The 25,978-nt window shown below is 35.3% G+C and overlaps 1 protein-coding gene across 2 annotated transcripts in view; it reads left to right on the top strand.

Annotated features, from left to right (window-relative positions):
• The first annotated feature begins 1,116 nt into the window (after positions 1-1,116).
• IL1R2 (interleukin 1 receptor type 2) overlaps positions 1,117-25,978 on the top strand; it is a 43,979-nt gene continuing 19,117 nt past the window's right edge. Inside the window, exons 1-4 of one of the 2 annotated variants that reach the window (XM_074299751.1) lie at positions 1,195-1,309; positions 21,345-21,417; positions 22,381-22,505; positions 23,748-24,003. In XM_074299751.1, the coding sequence (XP_074155852.1) occupies positions 22,493-22,505; positions 23,748-24,003 (269 nt within the window). In that variant the 5' untranslated portion in view covers positions 1,195-1,309; positions 21,345-21,417; positions 22,381-22,492. Of the gene's footprint in view, positions 1,310-21,344; positions 21,418-22,380; positions 22,506-23,747; positions 24,004-25,978 lie in introns of both variants that reach the window. The other variant, XM_074299750.1, reaches the window with a different exon arrangement.

Genomic DNA, 25,978 nt, shown 5'->3' with positions numbered 1-25,978 from the left:
TTTCCTGATTCCAATTCTAGCCCTTTATCTACCATGCCACTTAAGCTGCCTATGCTATCTATTCCAACCCTCCCCCTCTTCCCATTTTAGAGAGGAAAATTAAGAAATGTTTGAACTCAGGGTCTCTGACTCAAAAATGAGTGTGCTTCCTCCAGTAGTATATTACTTCTTATACTGTTGTGCTAAGGCCAAGTTTTAGTCTATAATTTACTAGCATTGAATTTTAGTTGTTTTGTTGCTGTTTCCATTTATATGACTGCTCTATTTCTATGCTGGATCTGAATTAACCAATTTTTTTTTTTTCTGGAGCTTGAATGAAATCATACATATTTGCTTTGCAAAATATTCAAGGCTTTAAAAATATTAGCTATTAGGGGCAAAATGGGAATATGGAAAGAGTAAGGGACTGGGAATAAGAACATTTGCATTCTCAAAGCCTCAGTTTCCTACTCTGAAAAGTAGAAAACACATTACTTAACTCACAGGGTCATTGTGAGGAAAGTCGTGATGTAAAAGTGAGTAAACATTATTACTGTTGGTCTAGTATTGGCCAGGAATTCTTCCCATTCATTATCTAGGGATAATACTCTTTCTTATCTTTGACACTATTTTCTCTATAATCACCTCATTCAGGACCAGGCAACAGGGCACAGATTAATTGCCTTGTACATATAGCCGTGGCCTGGGACCTCACTTTAAAACTCAGTTTTGGGTTTGCTCTAGAAAGTTCAATAAAGAAATACTAATAAAACTCTCAAAAAATTCCCCAAACAGAATAAACAGTCTGTTATTAGTAGTCCCTGAACAAAACCAACCCATTATAACCTTCTGGTGAAATCTCCTTGGAGACCTAATGTTTCAGTGACTAAACTTCCCATCCATCCTGATAATTCAGGGTTTACTGAAATACCACCTCTATCATCTGGAACTATGCAATATGTAGCTACACACACACACACACACACACACACACACACACACACACATACACAGAAGAGACTTAAGCAGAAGTTGTCTGTCACTTCCCTATCTGGGAGGGCAGAGAGCACAGACATCCAATAGGATTGGAGAGGCGCTCCTTTGAGGAGGAAGAAAAAAGGTGTGTCAGCACAGTCAGTTTTGGGGCTGACACAAATCCGATTGGGAAACCAAGAGTGTGTGTGTGTGTGTTTATGGCTGGGGGTGGGATGAAGTAGGAGCTTATAAATATACTGTCACAAGAGCTAAACCATTAAGCTGAAGGGAAAAATCCTTGCCTGCAGCCTCCTGTTCACAATCAGGGACAAAATAAAAGAATGCAGAACCACAGGTAAGGAGCTTTGAAGATAAATATGGAGGAGGTGGCAGAGAAATAGATACTATTTCCATCAAAAGGCCAGTAATCTATGGGGCAGGGCAAGAAGTGAATAGCTAAGCATATTAGAATCTTTACTTCTCTCATCTCAGAGTACTTACCTTTAAAAAGCTCATGGACTTATTTAAATGTAGGTGAGTCTATTTTTAAAAAAATTACCTTCTTTCAGCAAAATTGAGGGGTAATTGAGATTTGCTTAGGGGATTTCCATTTCCACCCTTTGGTGACCCATTCATCTTTATGTGTTTTATCCTATTCTTCTAGGATGTGTTCTTTTTAGGGGTGGGTGGTATAATAGGCAGAACACTGGAGAAGAGGAGGAATAGGACACAAATAGGACTTCTTCTGTCACTAACAACATGACCTTGAGAAAATTACTTTACTTTTTAAAGCCCTACTTTCCTCATTTGTAAAATGGAAATATCAGGGTCTGTTCTACCCAATCCAAAGGGTTGTTGTGAAGGTCAAATGAAGTGATGTATATCAAATAACTTTGTTAATTGTGAAGTTTCATAGATATTATCTTATAACAAATATAATAAAACATACTATATTAAACATGTTACAATAAATATAATAAAATATCACAATTATAAATTTAATAAAATAAGCAGAGCAGTGAAATACTATATAGTAATAAATATAATAAAATTATACTTCATTATAATAAATATGTTATAATTAATAAGATAAAATATTATACTGTAATTTTTAAAGAGACCCCTTCAAACACCCTCACTTCCTATTGCTGTACCTACCCAGCTACAAGAAAGAATACTGGATTTGGCCTTAGATGTGAGTTCTGAATCTCTCACTAACTTTGTTAGTCAAAGTTGAGTCACATCAGCTCTTTGGGTCTTAGTTCCCTCATCAATGCAATGAAGAATTTGGACTAGATGATCTCTGATAGCCTTTTCCATTTAACATTCTGTGATTCTTTTTTTTTTTTTTCTTCTTTTTTCTTTTTGGTAACATAGCTGCATGATTTCTCCTTCCCCTCTACCCCAGTTCTTCACTTAAGTTTGATTTTTATTTCCTATTCTTTTGGGTTTTTGATAGATAACTAATCTATGCAAATTAATAATTTACCTATCCCAAATACCATGATCGTGTTTGGAGTTTAAGCCTTAATTAAAGGGAGTAGGAATTTTAGTAGGTAAGAGCTCTATGTGTTTTTAACATCCTTTTCCAAATCACATACTGTGTGGATTACCCCATACTTTCCTTCCACCAGGGCCAAACTGGCTTTCCTATCAGTTATTTTCCTGTAGTTATTTACTTTTCCTTCTCCTTTGTAACTGAAAAAATAAATAAAAATGAAAACAATTGAAATAAACAAATAATTTTGTTTGCTTATTGTTGTTTAGAAATATATACATATGAACAAATATTTAACTAGAGGAGAACATAGCAGTGACTTTTTCTCTCTTGATATATATATATATATATATATATATATATATATATATATATATGTATATATATATACATATATATATATGTATATATATATATATATATATATATATATATAAATGGATTAAAAACATAAAACTTGTGTATAATTTATAGTGTATAGTGTCTAATAAGCATACTAATGGAAGAGAAGCTGGGTAGTGTAGTAGAAGAGAGTGCCAGGCATGAAGACCTGAGTTTGAATCCAATCTCAAACACCTGCTCTGTGACACTGGCTAATTCATTTGTCTCTTTTTAACTCAGTTTCTTCATCTGTAAAATGAGCTGGAGAAGAAAATGGCAAAGCACTTTAGTGCTTTTGCCAAGAAAACCCCAAAAGGGATCACATAGAGTTGGAAATGACAAGAAGCATGCTAATCATGTGAAGAAGCTCGTGTTTTCTTTTATTTTAAAAGAATGAAATAAGGTTAGCACTGAATCTAAGGAAGTTGTAAATAAACTATTGTCTTTTGCTTACATAGACTTTTTCACCAGTCTTCTTCCCTTACTTTTTTTTTTTTTTTTTCTTTTCAGTATACTCAAGCTCTTTCCTTCTTTCTGGCTCTCAAAGCCTATATATCATGTACACCAAAGTATAACTGGTGACATCTTGAAAGAATCAAATTATCAAAGAGCAAACATTGGCAAGAAGCTAAAGTTCATCCAAATCATAGAATTAGATCATAGGATGAGAAGATTTAGGGTTTAAAGGGACCTCAGCAGCCATCTAGGAGAGATGTCTCATTTTTAAATGAGGAAACAGGCCTAGAGAGGTTGGGTGTTTTTGCAAAATCACACAATGTAGTAAATTGAAGAACATTGATTGGAACTGAGGGGATCAAATTTCAACACTCTAATGCACCATACATTGAACTTCAGAACCTAGAAAGATTAAAAAAAAAACAAAAAAAATAGACTATTAAAGCCAGTAGAGAGACCTTCCAATCCTGTCTCCCTCCTTTTTTTTTTTTTAATTATTACAGATGAGGTAATGGAAGTTAGGAGAATTAAGAGACTTATTCAGGTTGCACAGTCAGTTAATGAGAGAGCCAATACCTTTCAAGCTCCACGATGTCCTTTGTCCTTTTGGTTAAATACCATCCTTTACTTTACTACTGACACATTAGTCTGAATGAAAGCATTGGGGATTTAGGAATTTAATGTTATGCTTTGGTTGTGTGACTATTTATGCATTTACTTGCAGTATTATATATAATTACATTTGTGAATCAATGTGTAAGTATAGTTAGCTGTATTGATTACCCTTCTAGTACTGAATCTTTGATCTTATAAGTCTCTGACCTTTCCTTACTGAGTTTCAGTTTTCTTTTCTGTGAAATGGGGAAAATTGTTCAAAATGATGTTTAAATTCTTTCCAAGGCTAACATTCCATGATTCTTGGGGGAAATGATGATGTTTAGTCTGGAAAAAGAAACTTAAAGGGACATAAACCAGTTTATTTTCTGAGATCATGTGAGCTAAGGATAGTGAGACTCATCATACAAATATTAGTTAGATGCCTCAAATAGCATAAAAGCAACTGAGATCTTAAAGACACAAAATTTGACAGGATCTATCATGCAGGAAAAACTTTGAATGTGTAAACTTTTGTTTGTCAACAAAAGATCATGTCTTCTGAAGACCAGATCTATGTCAGACATGATGGCCCATGACACTCTCTCGGGGAGGTTTTGACCTAAGGAATTCTGAGATGTAATAGGACAAACATCTGATTAGGTAGCCATACTTAGTCTAATACCAATATAGTAAGCCTCTGAAAGCTGGAAGGAAATATGGTAAAGGTTTAAGAGGGGCATAGTGGGTTAGTTTGGAAATTGAACATGCCAATCAATAGTGGAAGCAGGCATATGAGTGGTTGTTTATTATCTTGGGTAATATTGGTAGTCTCAATTTCAAAAAAATTTAAAAAGCCAGATATGCTAAACACAGATAAATAAGTTTATCACTGATATTCAGATTATTTGGTAAATTCTTTGGCCATCTCCATGAGGGAAACATATAGAATGACCCTCAGTTTTTCATGGGCCCCTTTCTTCTACTTATGCAGAATAGCAGAAAAGAGACCTATAGAAGGAAGGAAATAAACATTTATTAGGTGCCTACTATGCTAAATTCTTTCTAAATATAATCTCATTTGAATTTCACAACAATCCTTGGAAGTAGGTGTTATTATGGTCCTAATTTAATAATGGGAAAGTGAGGCAGATTGTGGTTCAATGATAATGTCTGTCACATAGTAAGCACTTAATAAATATTGATTGATTGACTTGCCCAGGGCCACACATCTAGTAAGTGTCTGAGGAATAGATAGATTCAGGTCTTTCTGATTCCAGGTCCTGTGGCTCTATCTGTGGTGCCATCTAGCTGCTCATAGAGGATCTGAATTAATCTTTACATTCTCAATTAATTTTGATAAAATGAGAAAAAAAAAGTTGTAGTTAAAGATCTAAGAAAGAAAGAAGGAAAAAATGAAGCATAAAAGAATGGCTCATAGGTACTTCTTGGAGAGGTATCTAAAGGAGTTGATTCTTATCTTGCCAATAGACCCAGGTGTCTATGGAGAAGAGAGTAAGGTTGGTGACTTTGCACAACTCTCCGTCACTTAAATCTAATTCACTTGTAAGTCATGACTTCTCCTTCCTGATATTATGAATGAACAACAACAATTACAACAACAAAGTAGTTGACAGTAGTTGAGAGTTGGTTTGATTGTATGCCCCAAGATAACAAGGAGAGATATGATAAATATATAAAACTATTTGAATTTCATATAAATATATGAAACTATCCTACATCCTAGGATGTTTGTATTAACAATTAAACCTGGGACAAGTGGATGTAAAGTATAGGAAGGTTGACCAGAAAAAAAAAGGTGGAATAGAAATTTGGTTTCCCCTCTTCCCTGGCCACAACTTGTTTTAGGTATTAATTTCCTAGGACTTTTCCTTCCTAATTTAGTTATCTTTAAGCTTTCCAAGTCTCTTTCCTTAGGATTGCCCCAGGACTTGCCACTACCTTAGGATTCTCCTTTATCTCCAATAAAAATTCATCCTCATATCCTTAATAGTCCAATCTTCCTGGACTTTCTAGAATGACACAATTAAACATTAGTTGGTTGTTATCCTTTGTTTTCAAAGAGGACCAAAATGACATCAGTATGTTAGATGGTAATGTCTTCTGATTTGTGTATAAATTGGATTTAAGTGAAATAGAGTTGCTCAAAGTTGTTGGTCTTACTTTTTCTTTTAGAGTCATCACTGTCCAGTGGCAGAACAGAGTCAATATGACCAGTGATGACTCAAGATGCAGTGCATGACCTCTTCTCCAATGGATTGGAGTGTCTTTCAAAACACTAATGGAGGATTTGAACTCAGCTTTTTCTGAGTTTACGTGATCTTTGATCCTTGTATCATCCCATCCCAAAAGCTGCATTTGGAGAGTCATCATCCCTGGTGTCTCCCAGGACCTCCCTATATGTATGTGGTACTGGAGCAAAGGGATTAGAAGTTGTGAGATAGGTTTTAATACTTCAGGGGATTTCATATACAGAAAGTAGACCTATCTTATACTCTTTTACAGGATAAAACAAAAGTCAGAATCACAGCTCACAGAACTCTTAACTACATTCTTAAGAAACCAATGGAATCTTGGCTGGGAGTTTCCCCAAACTGGTTTGTCCTGTGTTCCTCAGCCCCAGTTAGTCCTGATGTCCACACCTAACACCTACACATGGTAGAAAAAAGATGTTGAATAGAAAATACAAGGAAGCCAATCTAGGTCCAGCATAAGGAAAAAGTATGGAATCATCAACAATCCTTGTATCAATTGTTGTTCTTATGACTTTCAAAGTAGTTTGTTTTTTACTTTGTTAATCATCTAAATTATTTTCCTACTTCGGTCCAATTCATTATTCTTCATTTTATAAAAGCCTTCAAAATTATTAATTTTTATAATGTTGATGTTATAAAAAAGAAATAGAAAAAAGAAAAGAGGAAAAATACTTTAGATACAAAGATATTTATTGCAACTTTTTGCCGGGATGAGAAAATGGAAACTAAGGGGATGCCCAATGGTTAAGGAATAGCTGAATAAATTATAGCAATGCATATTATGATGGAGTACTATTATGTATAAGAAATGAGGAAATAGATGATTCAAAAAATGTGGAAGGACATATAAACTGATGGAGAATAACGTAAATAGAACCACAAGAACAATTTATAGCATCGACTCTGTATCCTAAAATAAATAATTTTTCCTCATCAGGAAACATGAAAGGGTTGATTTCTAAGCTCAAACATTTTGTGATCTGCTGCTTTTCTAGCTCAGACATACAATCATCCCTGTCTCTAATGCTCCCTCTTGTTCTGGTTTCCAAAAAGAAACTAAACTTGCAAACAAGTGATCCTGACTCACTTTCATCAGAGAAGTTCTGGATCATAGTACCAATCCAAATTTTTTTGTTTTATGTTACTAGCAAGTAAGAGCCTGTACTGTTCAAAGAACATTTATGACACTGCAATATTTGGAATTTATCTAATATCAACTGTGTGGAGGTAAAGCTTCATGTTTCTATGTATTTTTCTGAGACTGGACTAACTGAAGAAATAAGAATAATTTTCAAGAAGATTATTTTTTTATTATTATAGCTTTTTATTGACAGAATATATGCATGGGTAATTTTTCAACATTATCCCTTGCCCTCAATTCTGTTCCAACTTTTCCCTTCCCTCCCTTCACCCTCTCCCCTAGATGGCAGGCCGTCTTATACATGTTAGATATGTTATAGTATATCTTAAATACAATATATGTGTACAGATCTGTACAGTTCTCTTGTTGCACAAGAAATATCGGATTCAGAAGGTAAAAATAGCTTGAGAAGAAAAACAAAAATGCAAGTAGTCCACATTCATTTTCCAGTGTTCTTTCTCTGGGTGTAGCTGATTCTGTCCATCATTGATCAATTGGAACTGAATTGTATCTTCTCATTGTCGAAGATATCCACTTCCATCAGAATATATCCTCATATAGTATTGTTGTTGAAGTTTATAATGATCTCATGGTTCTGCTCATTTCACTCAGCATCAGTTCATGTAAGTTCCTCTGATGATTCTAATTCAATTCAGTCAAACAACTTCCAACCTTGACCTGTACTTCCATGCAGTGAACTCTCTTATAGCAGCTAGGTGGTGCAGTCAGTCATTTCATATCTATAGTTATCTCTTCCACACCACAAAAGTCAGCCATATGGTGCCCCTGTGATTTGGAAAATCTGAGTAAAATGTCCTCCTTTTGTACCAGAGAAAAAGTTTGAATTTTTCTTTTTCTTTTATGGGATGCTTATAGTATCTTATTGTAAAATGTGGGTACCTTTAAAGATTTTATATCTATCTATCTATCTATCTAGATATGTATATCTATATCTATATCTATATATCTATGTCTATATCTATATCTATATATATCTATATCTATCTATCTATCTATCTATATATCTATATATAAAATATATAGTTTCTAAACTTTATGTGTGGTCTGCTGGCTTCTTCCACAAAACTCCCCCCAAATTCTCATTAACTTTTTATGATGATATGTGATATATTGAATCTTTGATGGAAAAAATTATGATGTGGAAAGAATAACTTTATTAAGGGCCTATTATGTGCTATATCATGTGCTAAGTACTAGGGATATAAAAAGAGGCAAAACAGCAATGGATAGAATGCTGACAGCGAAGTCAGGAAGATCTGAGTTTAGATGTGATCCTAGACACTAGCTTAGGGTATGGACAAGTTGCTTAATTTCTGTCTGCCTCGGTTTGTGAAATACCTCTGAGTTCTGAGTTTCAAATGAGATAACATTTCCAAAACACTTAAAACACTTATGTGGTTGGCACATGGTAGATATTTAATAAATGCATATTCCCATTTATCTTCTCATAGGGCTTTAAAAATCTGCTGAGTTTTCTGGCAGTTTATTTCAAAATATCTTCTTTAAATGTAAAATTCTTAAAAATTAATTCTTTCTATTATAGGCATTTATTCCCCTCTTTCCATCTCCCTACATTTACTGAAAAGAAAGAGAAAAAAAAATAAAACAAAAGAACCATATAAGTATAGCCAAGTATGATATGTCTCTACATTGATGTTGTATAAAACTGAATTTTTTTTTTTGCCTATTAGTCCAATGTAGAGGGCCACAGATAGTGGGGGAACTCTGAGTGAGGTATAAGACACTCCAACCCAGCCAGGGAACCTGCTGACAGTGCTTGGTTTGACTCTCCATCCCCCTTGGGGGTATCTCGTCTTTCCTGAGGAGTCAGGGGACATAAAACTTGTATTGCACTTGAAGAAGAGATACTTGTAGCAAGGAGACTTCTATACAACATTAGCAAGTTGCTTATGTGGCCCCACATATACAGCATTCTATAGTTGGCACATGCTTAGTGTAGTTAGCACATGCACAGTGTGCTATAGTGATGCAAGTGTACTAGGGTATTTAAGGCTGAGAGAACTCCATATTTGACCATCATGGAGTTCCGCCTCTTCATTTCTCTCCTATGATCAATAACTTGGGCTTGTATCGATATCCTATAGTGAGTTACAATCCAAAATACATTTTACATTATTTTGGCACTGACTTTTCTTTTCAGAAATTTTCAGAGTTTATGTTTGAAATATTTAAAAAATAGAATCACAAAGAGATTACTTTGTATAAATGAAATGATAAATTTGGACTTTAAATAACTTATTTTAGAACTTTTAAATGATACCTATAATCCTAGAAAGAGACAGCAGGGACTTGGAGCCAAGATGATTTAAGTTTAAATCCTCCTCAGACCCTGAAAATCACTTAAGCTCTCTTGATCCTCAATTTCTCCATCTAGAAAATGAGGACAATAATAGTACTTACTTCAAAAGATTGATATGAACATCAAATGAAATAATGTTATGCAGAGTGCTGTATAAATGTGAACTTATGAGATGATACTAGACCCTAAAACAAAGTTATCAATTTACTTAATTTTTCTTTTTTGGAAAACTGAGCTTCTTAAGAATAATTTATTTATCCACTTTAATTGTGTCCAGTTGTATGTTAAACAAAAATTGCTGAGTGAGGGCTTTTATTTTTTTCGTCTTTTTTTTATTTTTAAAATTTTTTTCTGAGGCTGGGGTTAAGTGACTTGCCCAGGGTCACACAGCTAGAAGTGTTAAGTGTTTGAGACCAGATTTGAACTTGGGTCCTCCTGAATTCAGGGCTGGTGCTCTATCCACTGCGCCACCTAGCTGCCCCCCCCCTTTTTTTTTTAAAGAGAATCTGAGTTTATTATAATTCTTATGGGTTACTTTTGGCACTATGATTTATTCCATCATTTGGAAGAGTATATTAAAATAACATAATGTTACTACTAGCAAAAAGCATAAGCAGAACCCAAGGGAAAAAGGAAGGTTAGTAGTGTAGTATGAGAAATTAGGAAGAGTAGCCAGAAACTAAAAAATTCTCTATGATCACATCTCAGTCCTGGTCAAAATGAGAAATCTCACCTCCCAGTAGATGAAATGCCTCTATGCCATTCATCCTACACTGGAGTCTTCTTTACCTCCATTTATAATTGTGGCCCAAGGATCTGATGGCAATACTTAGCTTTACCCAGTCTATTCTAACTACTTCTCAGTCATTTCTATAAGATATGCTATTACGTGTCCTAGTTCTCCTATAGTTTCCTTCTCCTTTAGATTCCAGCTTTGTAAATAATTATATCATCACTATTATTTCTAGTAAGGATGTGTAAATCAACTGTTCTCTAACTTCAATCATCATTTCCTAATAGTATTCTTTGAGAGGAGAGACTGATGCCTGGTATCAAGTGCTTAATCAATTCTTTTTTTCATTCATTCATTCTCTCCTTCATCTTTATCTTCCTCTCCTCTTTTTCCTATTTTTTCTACTTTTTCCTTTTTAAAAAATTCCTTCTTTTCCTTCAAGCTCTTATTTTCCCTCTCCTCTCCTCAAAGCCAGGGAATTTCAAGAGTTTACCAATCTCTGCTCGATTGCTCTCTTTTGAATGTCATCTCAGTTTCTAAATTTGTACTGAATAAATTCCTTTTAAGAAATTATGTTGGGGAAATAGCCTTTTTAGAATGAATTTGCATAATTCTAATTCCCTTTTTCTCTATGCTTGACAGTGACTCATCATTTCCCAGAGACCCTACTTATAGTTTTTATTCTGAGATTCTGAGTAATGAAATCATTACTATCATGCTTTTGTGGTTCATTTATCTGAAGCCACTTCCTGGAAAGTTCACAATAGGGCAAATATTTCTCTAGAATTTATGGTAACAAAACCAAAACCATTTTTTTCCTGAAGACCAATTGAAGAATGAAAAAGATTTTCAAAAAATCATCCTTTCCAAAATTTTAGGTTTTTCCTTTTCTTCTCTTAGAACAAAGTCTTGCTTTTTAGACTTCATTTTTTTTTTTTAAATCAGGAAGTATATCTATAGAAATGCAACTTGATTTATATTCCCTAAAGTTGTGAGGGGTGGGTTCAGTGTTAAAACACTGAAGTTTTAATTAATCTTTAAAGGTTAAATTAACCCAGCCTACTCTGTTCATTTTAAAGATCAGAAAACCAAGCCCCCAAAAAGTTAAATGATTTATTTAATTATTATATATTTATTTATTTAATTAATTATATAATTAATATATATTATTTAATTAATTATATAAATAATTAGACTGTAATACAATGAAAAGAATGCTGGATTTGTAATTAGGAAGATCCTAGTTCAAATCCTACCTCAAATATTCCCCTCAGCTATGAAATTTTGGCTAAGTCACTGAATCTTTTTCCTTATCTATGAAGTGCTGATAATAATAGCACCTGCATCACAGAATTGTTGGTGATTAAATGAAATAACATACATAATGGCAATGGGAGGGTTTTCTGAGGTTCTTTCTAGCTCTATATCTATTGATTGTAGTGGAGTAACTAAATATCAGCCCTAGAATCAAGAAGATGCATCTACATGACCCTGGGCAAGTCACTGCACTGTGTTTGCTGCAGTTTCCTAATTTGTAAAATAACCTGGAGAAGGAAATGACAAACAACTATTCTGGTATCTTTGCCAAAAGAAATCCAAATGGGGTCATGAAGAGTTGGGCATGACTGATCAACAATATGACTTTAATTATGTTGTTAGAGAGAATGGGGACTTGAGCTAACTCCCTTGTTTCACAAACTGGAAATTTGTACTGAGGAGAGGTTGAAATGATTGAAGTGAGGTAATGAGAAAGAAGGAGGTAGACTCTTTCCTGAGCTCTGCCTCAGAGCTCTTGCTGCCCCAAGTACATTGACAGTAACCTTTGCTTATACTCTAGTGTAAGGTTCTTTATGGTGGAAATACATTTTAGACTCCATCTCTGCACTCATTCCAATTTCCAAAATATATTTAGTGACTGGCAAATTAAATTCTAAAGAATATGTGATAACATTTCCTACTGATCCTGTGGCTTTTCAGTATTTAGGCCTTTCAGAATCAAAGCCTCTTCATTCATCCATTCAGTACTCATGTATTAAGTATCTACTATGTTCAGATCATTATGATAAGCACAGAGACCAGGGAACTGAAGAATAATTACTTCATAGATATGCTATTTGTCAGGAAACTACAATGAGATTTGGGGTACATGGAAATGAATTTCTTGTCTGACAGGTGGTCTGGTAATTCCAGGAATTGAAGTAGTGATAAGTGGGCTTACTTTTAGAGAATACACAGGATCTGAAAGAGGAAGTGTGGTATAGCAGACAGTTAGTCTGGGAGTTAGGAGGATCTAAGTCAAATCTCATCTATGATATAAACCAATTGTGTGGCCTTGAGCAAATTACCTAATGTCTGTGATCTCAGCAATCTTCTTGATGCAGGTTGTGGTCCCTTTAAGACTAGTCCTTTCAGATGGATTTATTCCTTTCTGATTCCCAGCCCCTCTTAGCTGATCAATTCAAGAAGCTAGGACTTTTGATTCACAAATCCTGGTCAAAAGCATCCCTTTGAATTCCAATAGGAGATATCCGCGCTCTCCCAGCCCCCATCGGATCCCAGCTAACTTGGGCTGTATCCAGCCCCTATTCTAATGATCTAGTCAGGTTTCCCAAGCCCCACCTAGTAAATTCTAGCCCTTGATGAAACCCATTGAGGAGCCAACATGGGACTTCACCCACAAGTCCCTTTAGCTAAATCTCTCATTGTAAAAGAGCCAAACTGGAGCCCTCTCTTTGCAGAAGGTCTAAATGTGCCATCACTATGCCTGGCACCAAAGACTCTCTGCCCACTGGAATCCTATTTCCGGTGCCCTCTTCTCTCTACTTTCAACTTTACTAACTAGACTTTACTTCCAAACCCCAAAATAAACCTTTTTTTTTTTTTTATCAATCTAGGGGTTTTCGGGTCTGTAAATTCTTTTACAGAGGATTCTGCACCACCACTAAACCTCATTTAACCCTGTATCCTTGCACAGAATCCAAAGGGATTTCAGGGGAGCTCTATTTGATTCCCTATACCCCAAATCTGCCACTAGACCTCAATAAACCCTAATTTCATTTAGGTACCCACAATTCTAAACCTCATCATTCTAAGATGAGAAGGTACAACTTTGCATTTATAGGGGAAGTTTCTTTATCTGAGAGTTCCCAATATCAATGAAATCACAGATTTAGATTCTATAGATTCAAAAGTGGAAGAGAAGTTGGAGGGCAAAGTTTTTCAGAAATGGAAAAACAAAATAGAGTTGGGAGATCATGTAACAATTAACAATGGAAAAGACAAGTTTCCTGGGGACTCACAATTAACCAGAAGAAAGGGTACACCCCATGAGGTTGGAGTTTGTCCTTAGCTGGCAGGCTAAACTCTAAAAGGGATTTAGCACAATTCAATTCCAATTGATGAATGATGGACAGAACCAGCTACATCCAGAAAAGGAACACTGGGAAATGAATGTAAACTGTTATTTTTACCTTCTGAATCCAATTCTTCCTGTGCAACAAAAAATTCGGTTCTACACACATATATTGTATCTAGAATATACTGTAATATATTTAACATATATAAGACTGCTTGCCATCTGGAGGAGGGGGTTGGGGGAGGAAGGGAAAAAATCTGAATAGAAGTAAGTGCAAGGGATAATGTTGTAAAAAATTACCCATGCATATGTACTGTCAAAAAATGTTATAATTATAAAATAAAATAAAAATTAAAAAAAAAAATAAAAGGGATTTAGCACCATAAAAGAGTTTATTAGCTATAAGGAGAAAGACACCATGAAGTATGATGAGAGAATGAGAGTAGAGATACCACTGTGGCATGGGGAAAGATAGCATGTGGCAGAAGGTCATAACAGGCTATTTAAGGGATTCAACAAAAATGGAGTGGGCCATAGATATAGGGGAAATATAACCTCAGAGTTTAACATAACTTGGATTTCTGGCTGGACACAGCAAGGTGGGGCTATAAAGTTTAAACTAATCCCCAACAGTGCTCTCTCCTGCTTGGCTCAAGGAGTATTTCCATCAGTACTTCAGTCTCTCTGCCAACCCCTCCCAGATTCTCAGGACCTCATCAATAGGATCATAACATTATAGAGTTAGAAGCTAGATAGAGACTATCTAGTCTCTGAGCAAAGAAGTTGAGCCAAGAAAATTCAGTGATATGAAAGTAATGGCTACTCAGTTTTGTCAGAGCTTAAAACACAAGGAGGAAAGCAATAAATGGAAGACTAGACAGGCAAGAAAGTACCAGGTTGCAAAGGGCATTAAATGAAATGCCAGGCTAAATGTGGACTTATTCTTAGGCAAAAAGAATCCCACTAAAGGATTTTTAAATTATTTTTTATTATTATAGCTTTTTATTGACAGAACATATGCATGGGTAATTTTTCAACACTATCCCTTGCACTTACTTCTGTTCCAACTTTTCCCTTCCCTCCCTCCACTCCCTCACCTAGATGGCAGGCAGTCTCATACATGTAAAACATGTTAAAGTAAATCTTACATACAGTTCTCTTGTTGTACAAGAAATATCAGATTCAGAAAGTAAAAATAACCTGGGAAGAAAAACAAAAATGCAAGTAGTCCGCATTCATTTCCCAGTGTTCCTTCTCTGGGTGTAGCTGATTCTGATCATTAATCAATTGGAACTGAATTGGATCTTCTCATTGTTGAAGATATCCACTTCCATCAGAATACATCCTCATACAGTATTGTTGTTGAAGTGTATAGTGATCTCCTGGTTCTGCTCATTTCACTCAGCAACAGTTCATGTAATTCTCTCCAAGCCTCTTTGTGTTCATCCTGCTGGTCATTTCTTACAGAACAACAATATTCCATAATATTCATGTACCACAATTTACCCAACCATTCTCCAATTGATGGGCATCCATTCGATTTCCAGTTTCTAGCCACTACACAAAGGGCTATCACAAACATTCTTGCACATATAGGTCCTCCCTTCTTAAGATCTCTTTGGGATATAAGCCCAGTAGTAACACTGCTGGATCAAAGGGTATGCACAGTTTGATAAATTTTTGGGCATTGTTCCAAATTGTTCTCCAGAATGCCTGGATCTGTTCACAACTCCACCAACAATGCATCAGTGTCCCAGTTTTCCGGCATCCCTTCCAACATTCGTCATTATCTTTTCCTGTCATCTTAGCCAATTTGACAGGTGTGTACCCACTAAAGGTTGTTGAGCATTCTTGTAGTTCAATATTTGCATGGATTTGGTGTTGTTAGAGAAAGTGTGAAATTAGAATAAAGAAGATTTGAGTTTGAATCCAGCTGTAGATACTTACTAGCAGTTGGATTTTAGGTAAATCTCAATCTCGTTGAAAGACAGTTTCATTATCTGTAAAATCAGGATAGTAATATCATTCACCTTATAGAATTGTTAGGAGAATCAAATGAGAGAATACATTCAAAATTCTCTGCAAACTTTAAAGTACCATATAAATGATTATGATAATTATGACTATTCTGATTATTGTTTGGATGTTTTGATGGAGCCATGAGATTCAAAGATTGTGTATGACACACACTATCACTATCTATCCATCACCATAACCTCTTTATCCCAGAAAATCTTAATCTGAGAGCCTATAAACTTAAAAAAAAATAATTTTTGATAGTTATTTCAATGTAATTTGTTTTCTTAGTATAGCATAGTAGTATATTATTTTATGCTTTTAAAAACATTATCCTAAGAAGTAGCCTAAAGTTTCATTTGGCTAACAAGGTGCTCCATGTAATAAAAATGATGGAGAACCCCTTGTCAGTTTATTCAACAACTAACCACCAAGGTGACCCACTTGCTACATCTACTCCATGATTCAAAAGCCAGCTTTTAACACTCTGGTTGGTTCTCTAACTACAGTCATCCAAGGGCTGGGTACTTTCCCATGAATATACCATACCTCTCTTATGTTGCAATTGAGACAATAATCACTCATAAAGTAGACAGCTGGGAACCCATTGCAGTTTCCTCCACAGTTAGAGTCTTTTGACTCTGATTCCAGGCTTTTAATGATGGGAGTGTTCTTTCATCTATGCAAATAGCTAACTCATCAATGCCAACACGCTAAAGACCTTTTTCTCAGCTTTGGTTTTGTTTGTCTGTTTGTTCATTTGTTTTAAGCTGGAAGTGCAGAGGGCTACTGAGGGTAAATTGATAAATGTTTAACAAACAGTTTGTTGGGTTTTTGTTTTTTTTTTTTGGAAAAAAGTACTTAAGTTTAACTTACATTTTAATAATAATTTTTTTCTTAAATCTATACTAGTGGTGTTAAAAAGAAATAAGGCCACTAAACCATAGGGACTTGTATAAGTAGGTAGCACACATTAACATTATCTATCATCTATTTTCCAATTACATTTTAATCTGATTTAGTCCGATAATATTTGATACCTCTGATCTAGACAATTAACAAAACTACACCTCAACCCCTGATTTGTGGCATGTGCCTATTAGTTGTAAATGTTGACACTGGAAATTTAACAACATGCCTTTGAGAGTCAGTAGGAGCTGGCTCTAGCATATCTTTTATTATATAATAATAAACATTTGTAGATTCCTTGGAATACCAAGCCTTTTGAATTTTTGGTAGAACCTGCCAGAGTTGCATGCTTACGTGAACTTTCAAGAATGTAGCATTTTTTGATGTACTTGGAAGATAATATGTGACAAGTGTGAAGGATGGAATGCAAAGAGGAGAGACTGGAGAGAGAGAGATCAGTTAGGAAGTTACTGTGATGTAGCCTAAGTGAATGATGAGGTCTATGCTAAAGCAGTGGGAATAATAATAGAAAAAAATAGATGTGAGATATTTAGAGGCAGAATTCACACACTTTAGTAATTAGTTAGATGAAGAAGAGGAGGGAGAGGGAAGAGTCAAAGATAACACAGGTTTCAAGCTTGGAGGCCAAGAAATCTGACTTCCTCATTTGAGAGACTAGGAAACTTAAGTCTTATGAATTCATTTGAATTTAAATCCAGATTTTCTGATGCCAGAACTGGGGCATATCCATTGAAGATAGGTAGCTGATTGCTTTAGCTTTTCCATGAATTCTAATCCAGTAAAGATAGTTATTAGCTGCATAATATGGGTAAATCACTTTACCCTATTACCTTCAGTTTCTGCAGCTGGAGAAAGAAATGGCAAATCATTCTGTAATCTTTGCCAAGAAAACCTCAAATGGGGACACAAAGAGTCACACATGACTGAAAAACAACTGAAAAAAAGACAGTGATTTCAGAGAACAGCCTGCATCTTACTAACAAGATTAGGATGTTTCTCCAAAATAGTTAACTATGTTCATGTTAACAACATGAGGTAACTACAACAAAGTTTAGCTTTCAGAATTCAGCTCTTGCAACACATCCTGTAATACAACAGAATAATTTATTGCCATTGTGACACATAGCACGAAAGGGAAAAAAAAACCCAAAAGAAACAACAACCAAAAACCCATACCTTTTTGCTCCCATGTGAGGTATGAATTAAATCCTGGAGTCCACTTCTCTCTTGTATGCTATGGTTAATTTTCAGTAAAATCATTTTTGATTCAAGAACAGACTGAGTTTTCAGAAAGTGCATATTTATTCAAAATTGGCATTGGTTGGGAAGGACACCAATTCACCTAAATTTAATTAGCAAAAATAAATATTAAAAACCTGTTGTGGACAAAATTCTAAACCAGGAGCTGAGGTTAAAAAAATAGTGTGAAAAATTGTCTTGGTCCTCAAAGAGTATACTTTCTAAGGAAAATTAACTGCTCAAGATAGCAATAAGGGAGATGAATTTTCATTAGCAAGCAAAAAGAAACAAAGTGATTTGTGTTTACCACTGTGAGTTTGAATGAATTTTATCTAAAGAAATGGAGTTCTTGTTTCTGCCTCTTTTTGTTGATCTGTCTATCCATTTATCTGTCATTTTATCTGTCTGTTTGTCTATATGGGATTCTGGTTGAGGAAACAACACTATCAATCCAGATTGGCACTTTCTTTTCAACTTACAAATGTTAGAGTTAGCTAGAGCAGAAATTACTGAGAAGTTAATGAGTTGTCCAGGGTCACACAGTGTGTCAGAGGTCCACCCACCTTTCCCTACTCCTTTCTTTCTCCTTTTCTCTTCTCCTTCCTCCTGTTTCTCCTCCATTTAGTGACATTCCAGTCACACCAGAAATAACACATTTGTATCTTATTTGATGTTTACCAAGTACTTTCTTCACAACAAGCTATAAGAATTATATTTCCCTTCCCTTCATAAGCTCTCTGTCCATGGTCACATGGCTGGTAGGTGTTTGAGGGAAGATTCAGTCCTGGTACTCTATATTATATTCTCTAAGCCTTGCTGCCTTTTTGGGACATCTCTTGGGAGTATATTGGGAAATTGTCTAGTTGACAGAAAAGAATGTACTTTTCCTCAGTGATTTGGAAATTATTTAATTTATTTTTGTTTTTGAATCATTTCTTTCTTATCTGATTGTCCATGATCCCATTTGGAGTTTTCTTGACAAAGAAACTGGAGTGATTTGTCATTTTCTTCTCTAGCTTATTTTATAGTTGAGTGACTTGCCCAGGGTCACACAGCAGGTACGTGCTTGATGTCAGATTTAAACTTAAGTTTTCTTGACCTGAGTATAGGTACTCTAATCCCCACTATACCACAATCTCCTAAATTCAAACTGCATGTGTGTGACATTTGTGCTCTATTTATTGCTTTATCAACTAAAAAAAAGGGACTATTTTAAGCAAATGAACAACTTGTACAATCACATAAGATATGTATAACTTTGGAAACAAATTTTAAAAAAATACTTGGAAAGCATCCATTAATATAATAAACATGTTCTCTATTTACCAAAGAAAAACTTAGTTCTTCTTCATCACCAAAAAGCTAATCTAAGCTTTATTAATCCTAGTTTGTTACTCTCTGTTTCTTTTAAAACTTTCCAAAACCTAGACTTTTATTGGTTTGGATCAACCTCTGCCTCCAATTAGTTAGCATTAGGTTTGGCCAGATGTTTGTGATTCACTACTTAAAAAACAAAGCAAACAAAAAATGAACTAATCATATAACCAGAGAAGTATGGAATTGTGTAATGTAAAAGGCAAGCCCAAGTTTTTTGAATGTTTATTGTTTGTTACATAACAAAGAAAGAGAATCATACAATGGAAAGACTAAGAGAACTTAAGAACATTCATCTTTGAAGGGAACAAATCCAGAGATTTTATGTTTTGATGACAGAATGTAAGCTCCTTGAGAGGAGGGACTAGTTCATTTTTATTTTTGTATCCCTAGAGCTTAGTATAATGCCTACTACTTAGAAGACATTTAATAAATGCTGGTTCATTAGTTAATTGATCTCTCAGCAGACATTCATTAGTTAAGACCAAGGATTAGAACACAAGTTTCTCAAAGCTCTTTCTACCATTCTCACCTGTCATCTTATCATCAGATGAGTACACAGAGACTTTTTAAGCACTATGGGTTCATATTTGTACCTAAGAACTGCTATCTGAATTCTAATAACTAAGCCTACAGGAGTGCCAAATTTTGGCTACCATTTTGTCTAAATTTCTCCTGACATCATGGCTATCTCTCCCAATCAGACTGTAATTTCTTTGATGACAATCATTTTTAGTCATGTCTGACTTTTCATGACCCCATTTGGGTTCCTCTTGGCAGACATACTATATTGGTTTGCCATCTTCTTCTCCAGCTCATTTTACAAATGAAGAAACTGGTAAATAGGATTGAATGACCTGACCAGAGTCATGTAGTTAGTGTCTGAAGCCAGGTTTTAATTCAGAAAGATGAGTCAGACACTCTAACTATTGCACCATTTCTTTTGATGGCAGATCTGTATTTTACTTTATCATTGAACCCCTAAATCCTAGAATGTGTCTTCTGCTTAGATCTACTTCCAGACTTAGATCTGGAAAGGATCTCAAAGATCATATTTTTATTTATCTATAAAATTTTCATTTTATAGGTATGGAAACTGATACCTTAGGGAGTTTAAGTGACTTGCCTAAAGTTATGCAGGTAGTAAATATCAGAGGCAGAATTTGAATCCATGTCTTCTTCCCCTAGAGCTATTCTTTCCACTAATGCACTTCATAAATGTCTACTAAGTTGAATCAAACTCTTGACATGTGTTGACGATTTTTGAAGCAAAGTTCCATCATAGATTTCTTCCTTCCAAATTTCTAGTTTTATCATCTCAAAGATTCATTCCAACACACTTTTCTTCTACTTACCATGACTTAGAGTGGCAGCTGCTTTGGGCCTTGCTTCTGGGATAACATTGACTCTAGCAAGTCTCTATATTTCTTTAACTCACTAATTTCCTTGCTTCCTAGGACACCTAGGATTTTTCTGGAGAATCAGCATTGCTGCTTACTATGATCTGAAGAGAATGTGTCCTAGACTTAGGGGATTGAAGAAATTTAATAATTTATCAAATGTCTATTGGGATGTAAAGAGAAAAATTTTTAAAAAAGGAAATATTTCCTGCCCTATAGAAGCTTACATTCTAATATGCTACTTCTCCAAGACCTTTCAGGCTAACTCATGGTGGGAGGGAATTCTATAAAAAGTAAAGATAAATGGACCTGAAATCTATGAGGCCAAAGCACTGGACAATATGTACCCAAATGCAAGATGTGTAAGGTTAGTGAAGCTCCCCCTCCAAATGTTCACAGGAACTATTTATGTCCAGCTTGTGACAGAACATTCTGAGTTCATATTGGTCTTATCAGCCACAATCAAACAGTCTATAGCTCAATTCTAACATAGTAATGTTATTTTGGTCCTCTTCAAAAATGAAGGCAACAGCCATCACCGGTCACAACAAATGTCAAAAATGTCAAATGTCAAAGCTGGACATGACTTCAAATGAAATCTGATGGACAGTGATTCACTTTTGTCCTTAATCTAAATTTGGGTTCTCTTCTGGCAGAAAATGAAGCCACGTTTTAACCATGTGTTGACCATTCTGGACTTATGTCCTCTTCTGAAATGTGGAAGTGATGGTGAGTTGTTAGAGACTCTGGCAGCTCAAAGATCGGAGAAACAAAGACAGAATGACTTCAAGGATTGGCCTGGCTGTTGGTAGACTACATGAATGCTATCTGAGGACCAGATAAGATCAATAATTTTATTGGCTATGGCTTTCCATGGATTATTCTCTCCTGAGATATAGAATCATCATCATAGCAAATATTTACATGACATGTATTTACTATGTGCCAAGCATTGTGCAAAGCACAGTTTTTATTTTATTTGATCTGGACAAAAACTCATCTTTAGGTAGTAGGGGCTATTATTGTCTCCATTCTGCAGATGACAAAACAGAGACAAACAAAGGGAAAGTTACTTCCCAATAAATATCTGAGGCTGGATTTGAATTCAGGTTTTCCTGACCCCAAGCCCAGCATTCTCCTGTTTCATATGTGTTGCTAAAAGAAGTGCTTTTTGACATTTTGACATTTTGAACAATTGTAAATACTGAGTATTTCTTTGTGCAGATAATATAGATTGGGAGGTAAACAAAAAGAAATATGATTTTTATTTTTGAGGAACTTACTATATGATTTGGGGAAATAACAAACATGACATAAGGAGAAGTTTAAATAACAATCTGTAAGTATAAAGGTATGTATAGTATATGACTCTCCATTTAGAACACAAGCTAGTTCTTCACTGTCATACATATGCAATAGTATAAATAATGGGTTTGGAGTCAAAGACATTTTTATCTGTGGGCACTTTTCCTCTTCTCTGATCTCCTTATTTATAAAATGAAGAGCTTGTCCTTCAAAGTCCCTTTCAGTTCTAAATTTATATAGGTCCCAAGAGATGCTTTGGTCTAGTCTCATTAGTTAATAACCAGTTTTACAGTGTTCCAGAGTTTTTTTGTAATACTGCCTCAATGGATATGAACAACTTTTTGGTTGGCTTGTGATTTCCTGTGTGACCTTTCTCACTTTTTCTAGATTTTTAGGTACTGGACCTAAGATTTCAGTTTTCTTCCTCCAGAAATTACTTGGATTTTTCTTCTTTTTCTGTGTATTGTCAGAGAATGTTTCTGCAAACAGCATTCAACCCATGAAAAGCACAGGTAACAAATCCCAAATCTGATGAGTGAAAACTAGTTTGTCTGCATATATGTATATTTACACACATACACACACACACACACACACACACACACATATATATATATACATGACACCAACTGAAAAAAGTAAAATATGGTCAATTTAATTCAGTAGCCAAATCCAGTGCAAGAAATGTTTATTGATGGTCTACTATGTGTCAAACCATCATCCTAAATCCTAATGAGGATCCAATTATATAAATCACACTATACCCCCCACCTTCATTAGCTTTGCAGATAGGGAAAAGATATGTCAATCAAAATTAGCAAACATTTATAAAGTTCCTTCTATATACCAGGTACCATGCTAGATGCTAAGGCCACAAAGGTAAAGGTATATTCCAAGGAGTTTGAATACACAGAATGGAAAGAACAAAGAATGTAGAGGTACAAACCATGTGTCAGAAAGTTCCTAGAGGGAAGAATCCCTTCTGATTGAGGGAAATCAGGAGAGGACACATAGAGAAGATAATCAAAACAGCTGGCAATTTTTAGTTTTATCAGATTAAACTGGTTTTGTCATTTTTCCTCTTTGAAATGACAGAGCATTTTTTTTTTAAAAAGACTATATTGGCTGAATTGCCCTTGGTTTTGATATAGTCTAGACATAATCAATATGTTGTGTTTTAGAAATCTGTGGCTATAGATTTTGAAGTAGAAGGGATCCCAATCCCTTCATTTTACAAATGAGGATTGAATCCAGAGGAAATTTATCTTCAGAGGGGTGAAATTCAATTCAATTAAATTCAATAAACATTTATTTAAAGTACCTACCAAATTCCAGGCACAGAGTTAAATTAACAGTGTTAAATTCTGGGGATATGGAAAGAAGCAAAAGATAGTCTACTCCCTTAAATAATTTACAATCTGATGGTGGAGACAAAGCAAGTTATAGACAGAATAAATGGGTAATAATTAATAGAGGGAAGGAACTGGAATTAAGAAGAACGGGGGAAGGCTTCTTGTAAATTGTGGGATTTTAGTTGGAACTTCAAAAAAATCATGGAGGTGAATGGTGGAGTGGGGAATAGCCAGAGAGTCAAAAAATAACTTGGTTAAAAGTCACACAAAGAAGTCAATGGCAGATGCAGACTTTAAACCCATGAACCCTGATTCCAAATTCAGAGTTCTTTCCACTGTTGCTTATTCATGGGTGCAAGAATCAAAGCCTAACTGTAATCTTTCTATCCCTTTTGACCAAAGAAAATTGCCCATATCTCGGCAAGAATTTTAAAAAATTCAGGATAGAAGGAGAGCCTATCATCCTGGATACCCCCTTCCCAAAATTCCACAACAAGATCTTCTTCAGTCTCCACTACAACCTATCATGGCATAAAAATGATTCTGACAAGACTTTACTAGGAACCAGCAAATCAGGAAGAATATGGATGGACAACGATGCTCTTTGGATTTTGCCAGCATCAGTAGAAGACACAGGAACTTACATTTGTACCCTTAGGTAGGAACATTATGTGAAGTGATGGTGTAGGGATTGAGAAGGGGAAATGGATGTGCTGCGTGTGTGTGTTGTGCATTTCCAGTTTTGATTTCTTTCTTAAAGATCAGGCCTTAAACCAAAACCAATCTGATTCTAATTGATCACCAACAGGTCGTAGGCCAAGTCCATTTGGTCATTGTTTGGATCCTAACTGACTCAGACTGAATGTAAATAGCAATCATTTCTACTTTGGCTAGAGGGTTTTTCCCCTTCCAGATTCATTCATTCATTCATTCATTCATTCATTTATTTAGATTTTTTTTTTTTTTCTTTTGATTAGGTGAAAGAGGAGATCTTTTTGCTTTAATTGCTACCTAGCCTTAATGGGTGTGTCCTCAATCAAATGGAGACCTTTTGAAGACTTTAGCTTAAAAAGATCAAGGTCTAGGACAATCTCTGGTCATTTTGAGGTATATTTTGCTAGTGGACCCAAATGCCTCTGGAGGGGAAAGTGAGGCAGGTGACCTTGCTCCCTCACTTAAATCCAAATTCTCTTGCATGTCATGGCACCACCTCCCTGATGTCATGGTCTTTTTCAAGAATGAAGGACAAAACAATAGCATCTCCAATTTCTATAGATCTCTCTGTCAGCTTGTTTTTCTCCCTAAGCTGCCATGTGATATAAAAATAACTCACTGTGATTTTTCTTATCATTCCTGGTCAGATTTTGAAGTGGAATATTTTCCAGATTCTTAAGGAAATTCTTGATCTACTATCTCGACTCTGCCTCCTGCTCTATTATTTTAACAAATGACTCCTCTTATTTCAACGAACTGGCACATTGCTCTTCCTTCTAGTTTTCTTGAAAAATCTGATTGTAGAGAAGACCTGCTTTAGGTATTATGTCAGGTCTCAAGGGCAGTGACTTCTTCCAATTTTTTGTCTTTGTACCCACACTGCCTGGCACCTAATTATTGTTGTTCAGTTATTTGGGGTGTGTCTGACTCAGTGACTTCATTTAGGATTTTCTTGGCAAAGTTAATGGAGTAGTTTGCTATTCCTTCTCAAGATCATTTTACAGATAGGAAATTGGGGCAAACAAGATTAAATGATTTACAGGATTATATAGCTGTTGTTTGAGAATTCAGGTCTTTCTGACTTCAAGCCTGGAGCTTTATCCTCTGCATAACATATTTGTCCTAGCACATAGCAGGCACTTAATAATTGTTTATTGATTGCTTAAGCAGAATTTTGACATAGGAATCCTTCACTTTCATTTTTTGGATATTCTTCTTTCTCCATATCTCTTCCAGCTCCAGTTTTCTTTCTCTTCTGATAGGATGAATGTTGTTAAAACCCTCTTGGGAGTTACATAGAAATGCTTAACACAATTTGGTTCAATTTATTAAACTTTAATATATGGTGGACATTGGATCATTTATATGCTGTGGCAGCAAAGATGAAAAATAAGCTACAATCTCTGCCTTCAGGGAGTTTGCAATCTAATTAGGATGATAAGGTTGATGTAATAAATTTAACACAAATTAGAACAAGATGGATGCATAAATATGTAGGATTTGGGGAAAGAATGTAATGCTGGAGAAACTGAGGTAAAACAGAGATTGGTTTTTAATAAATTAATTGTGGAGAGTTTTTAGCTGAGGCTAGATGGGTGCATGGGACTCTCGTCTCAAAGCATTCAGTGGTGAGCAACTAATGCAGCAGACTTCTATAGGATTCCAGCTATAGGGGAAACAATGGCAGGGGAGGCCAGGATACTGGATGAGCAGACAAGTCATAATTCCAGGAAAGGATCATAACTTAGTCCTGACAGGATGAGGGTCAAGATAAGAAGGTTGAGGGCAGCAGACAGCAAGGTGAGGGGCAACACTCAAATGGAGGGGGAATTATTCCAGGAAAGATTGAGATAAGACACCTGAAGTTTTATGACTCAATGGTATGTCAAGGCTTCTTTTCTGACTTGATTCTCTCAGTC

The sequence above is a fragment of the Sminthopsis crassicaudata genome, chromosome 3 (genome assembly GCF_048593235.1).
Source record: "Sminthopsis crassicaudata isolate SCR6 chromosome 3, ASM4859323v1, whole genome shotgun sequence".
NCBI lineage: Eukaryota > Metazoa > Chordata > Mammalia > Dasyuromorphia > Dasyuridae > Sminthopsis > Sminthopsis crassicaudata.
The sequence above is the reverse complement of the archived record's forward strand: the minus strand, read 5'-3'. Positions and strand labels throughout refer to the sequence as shown.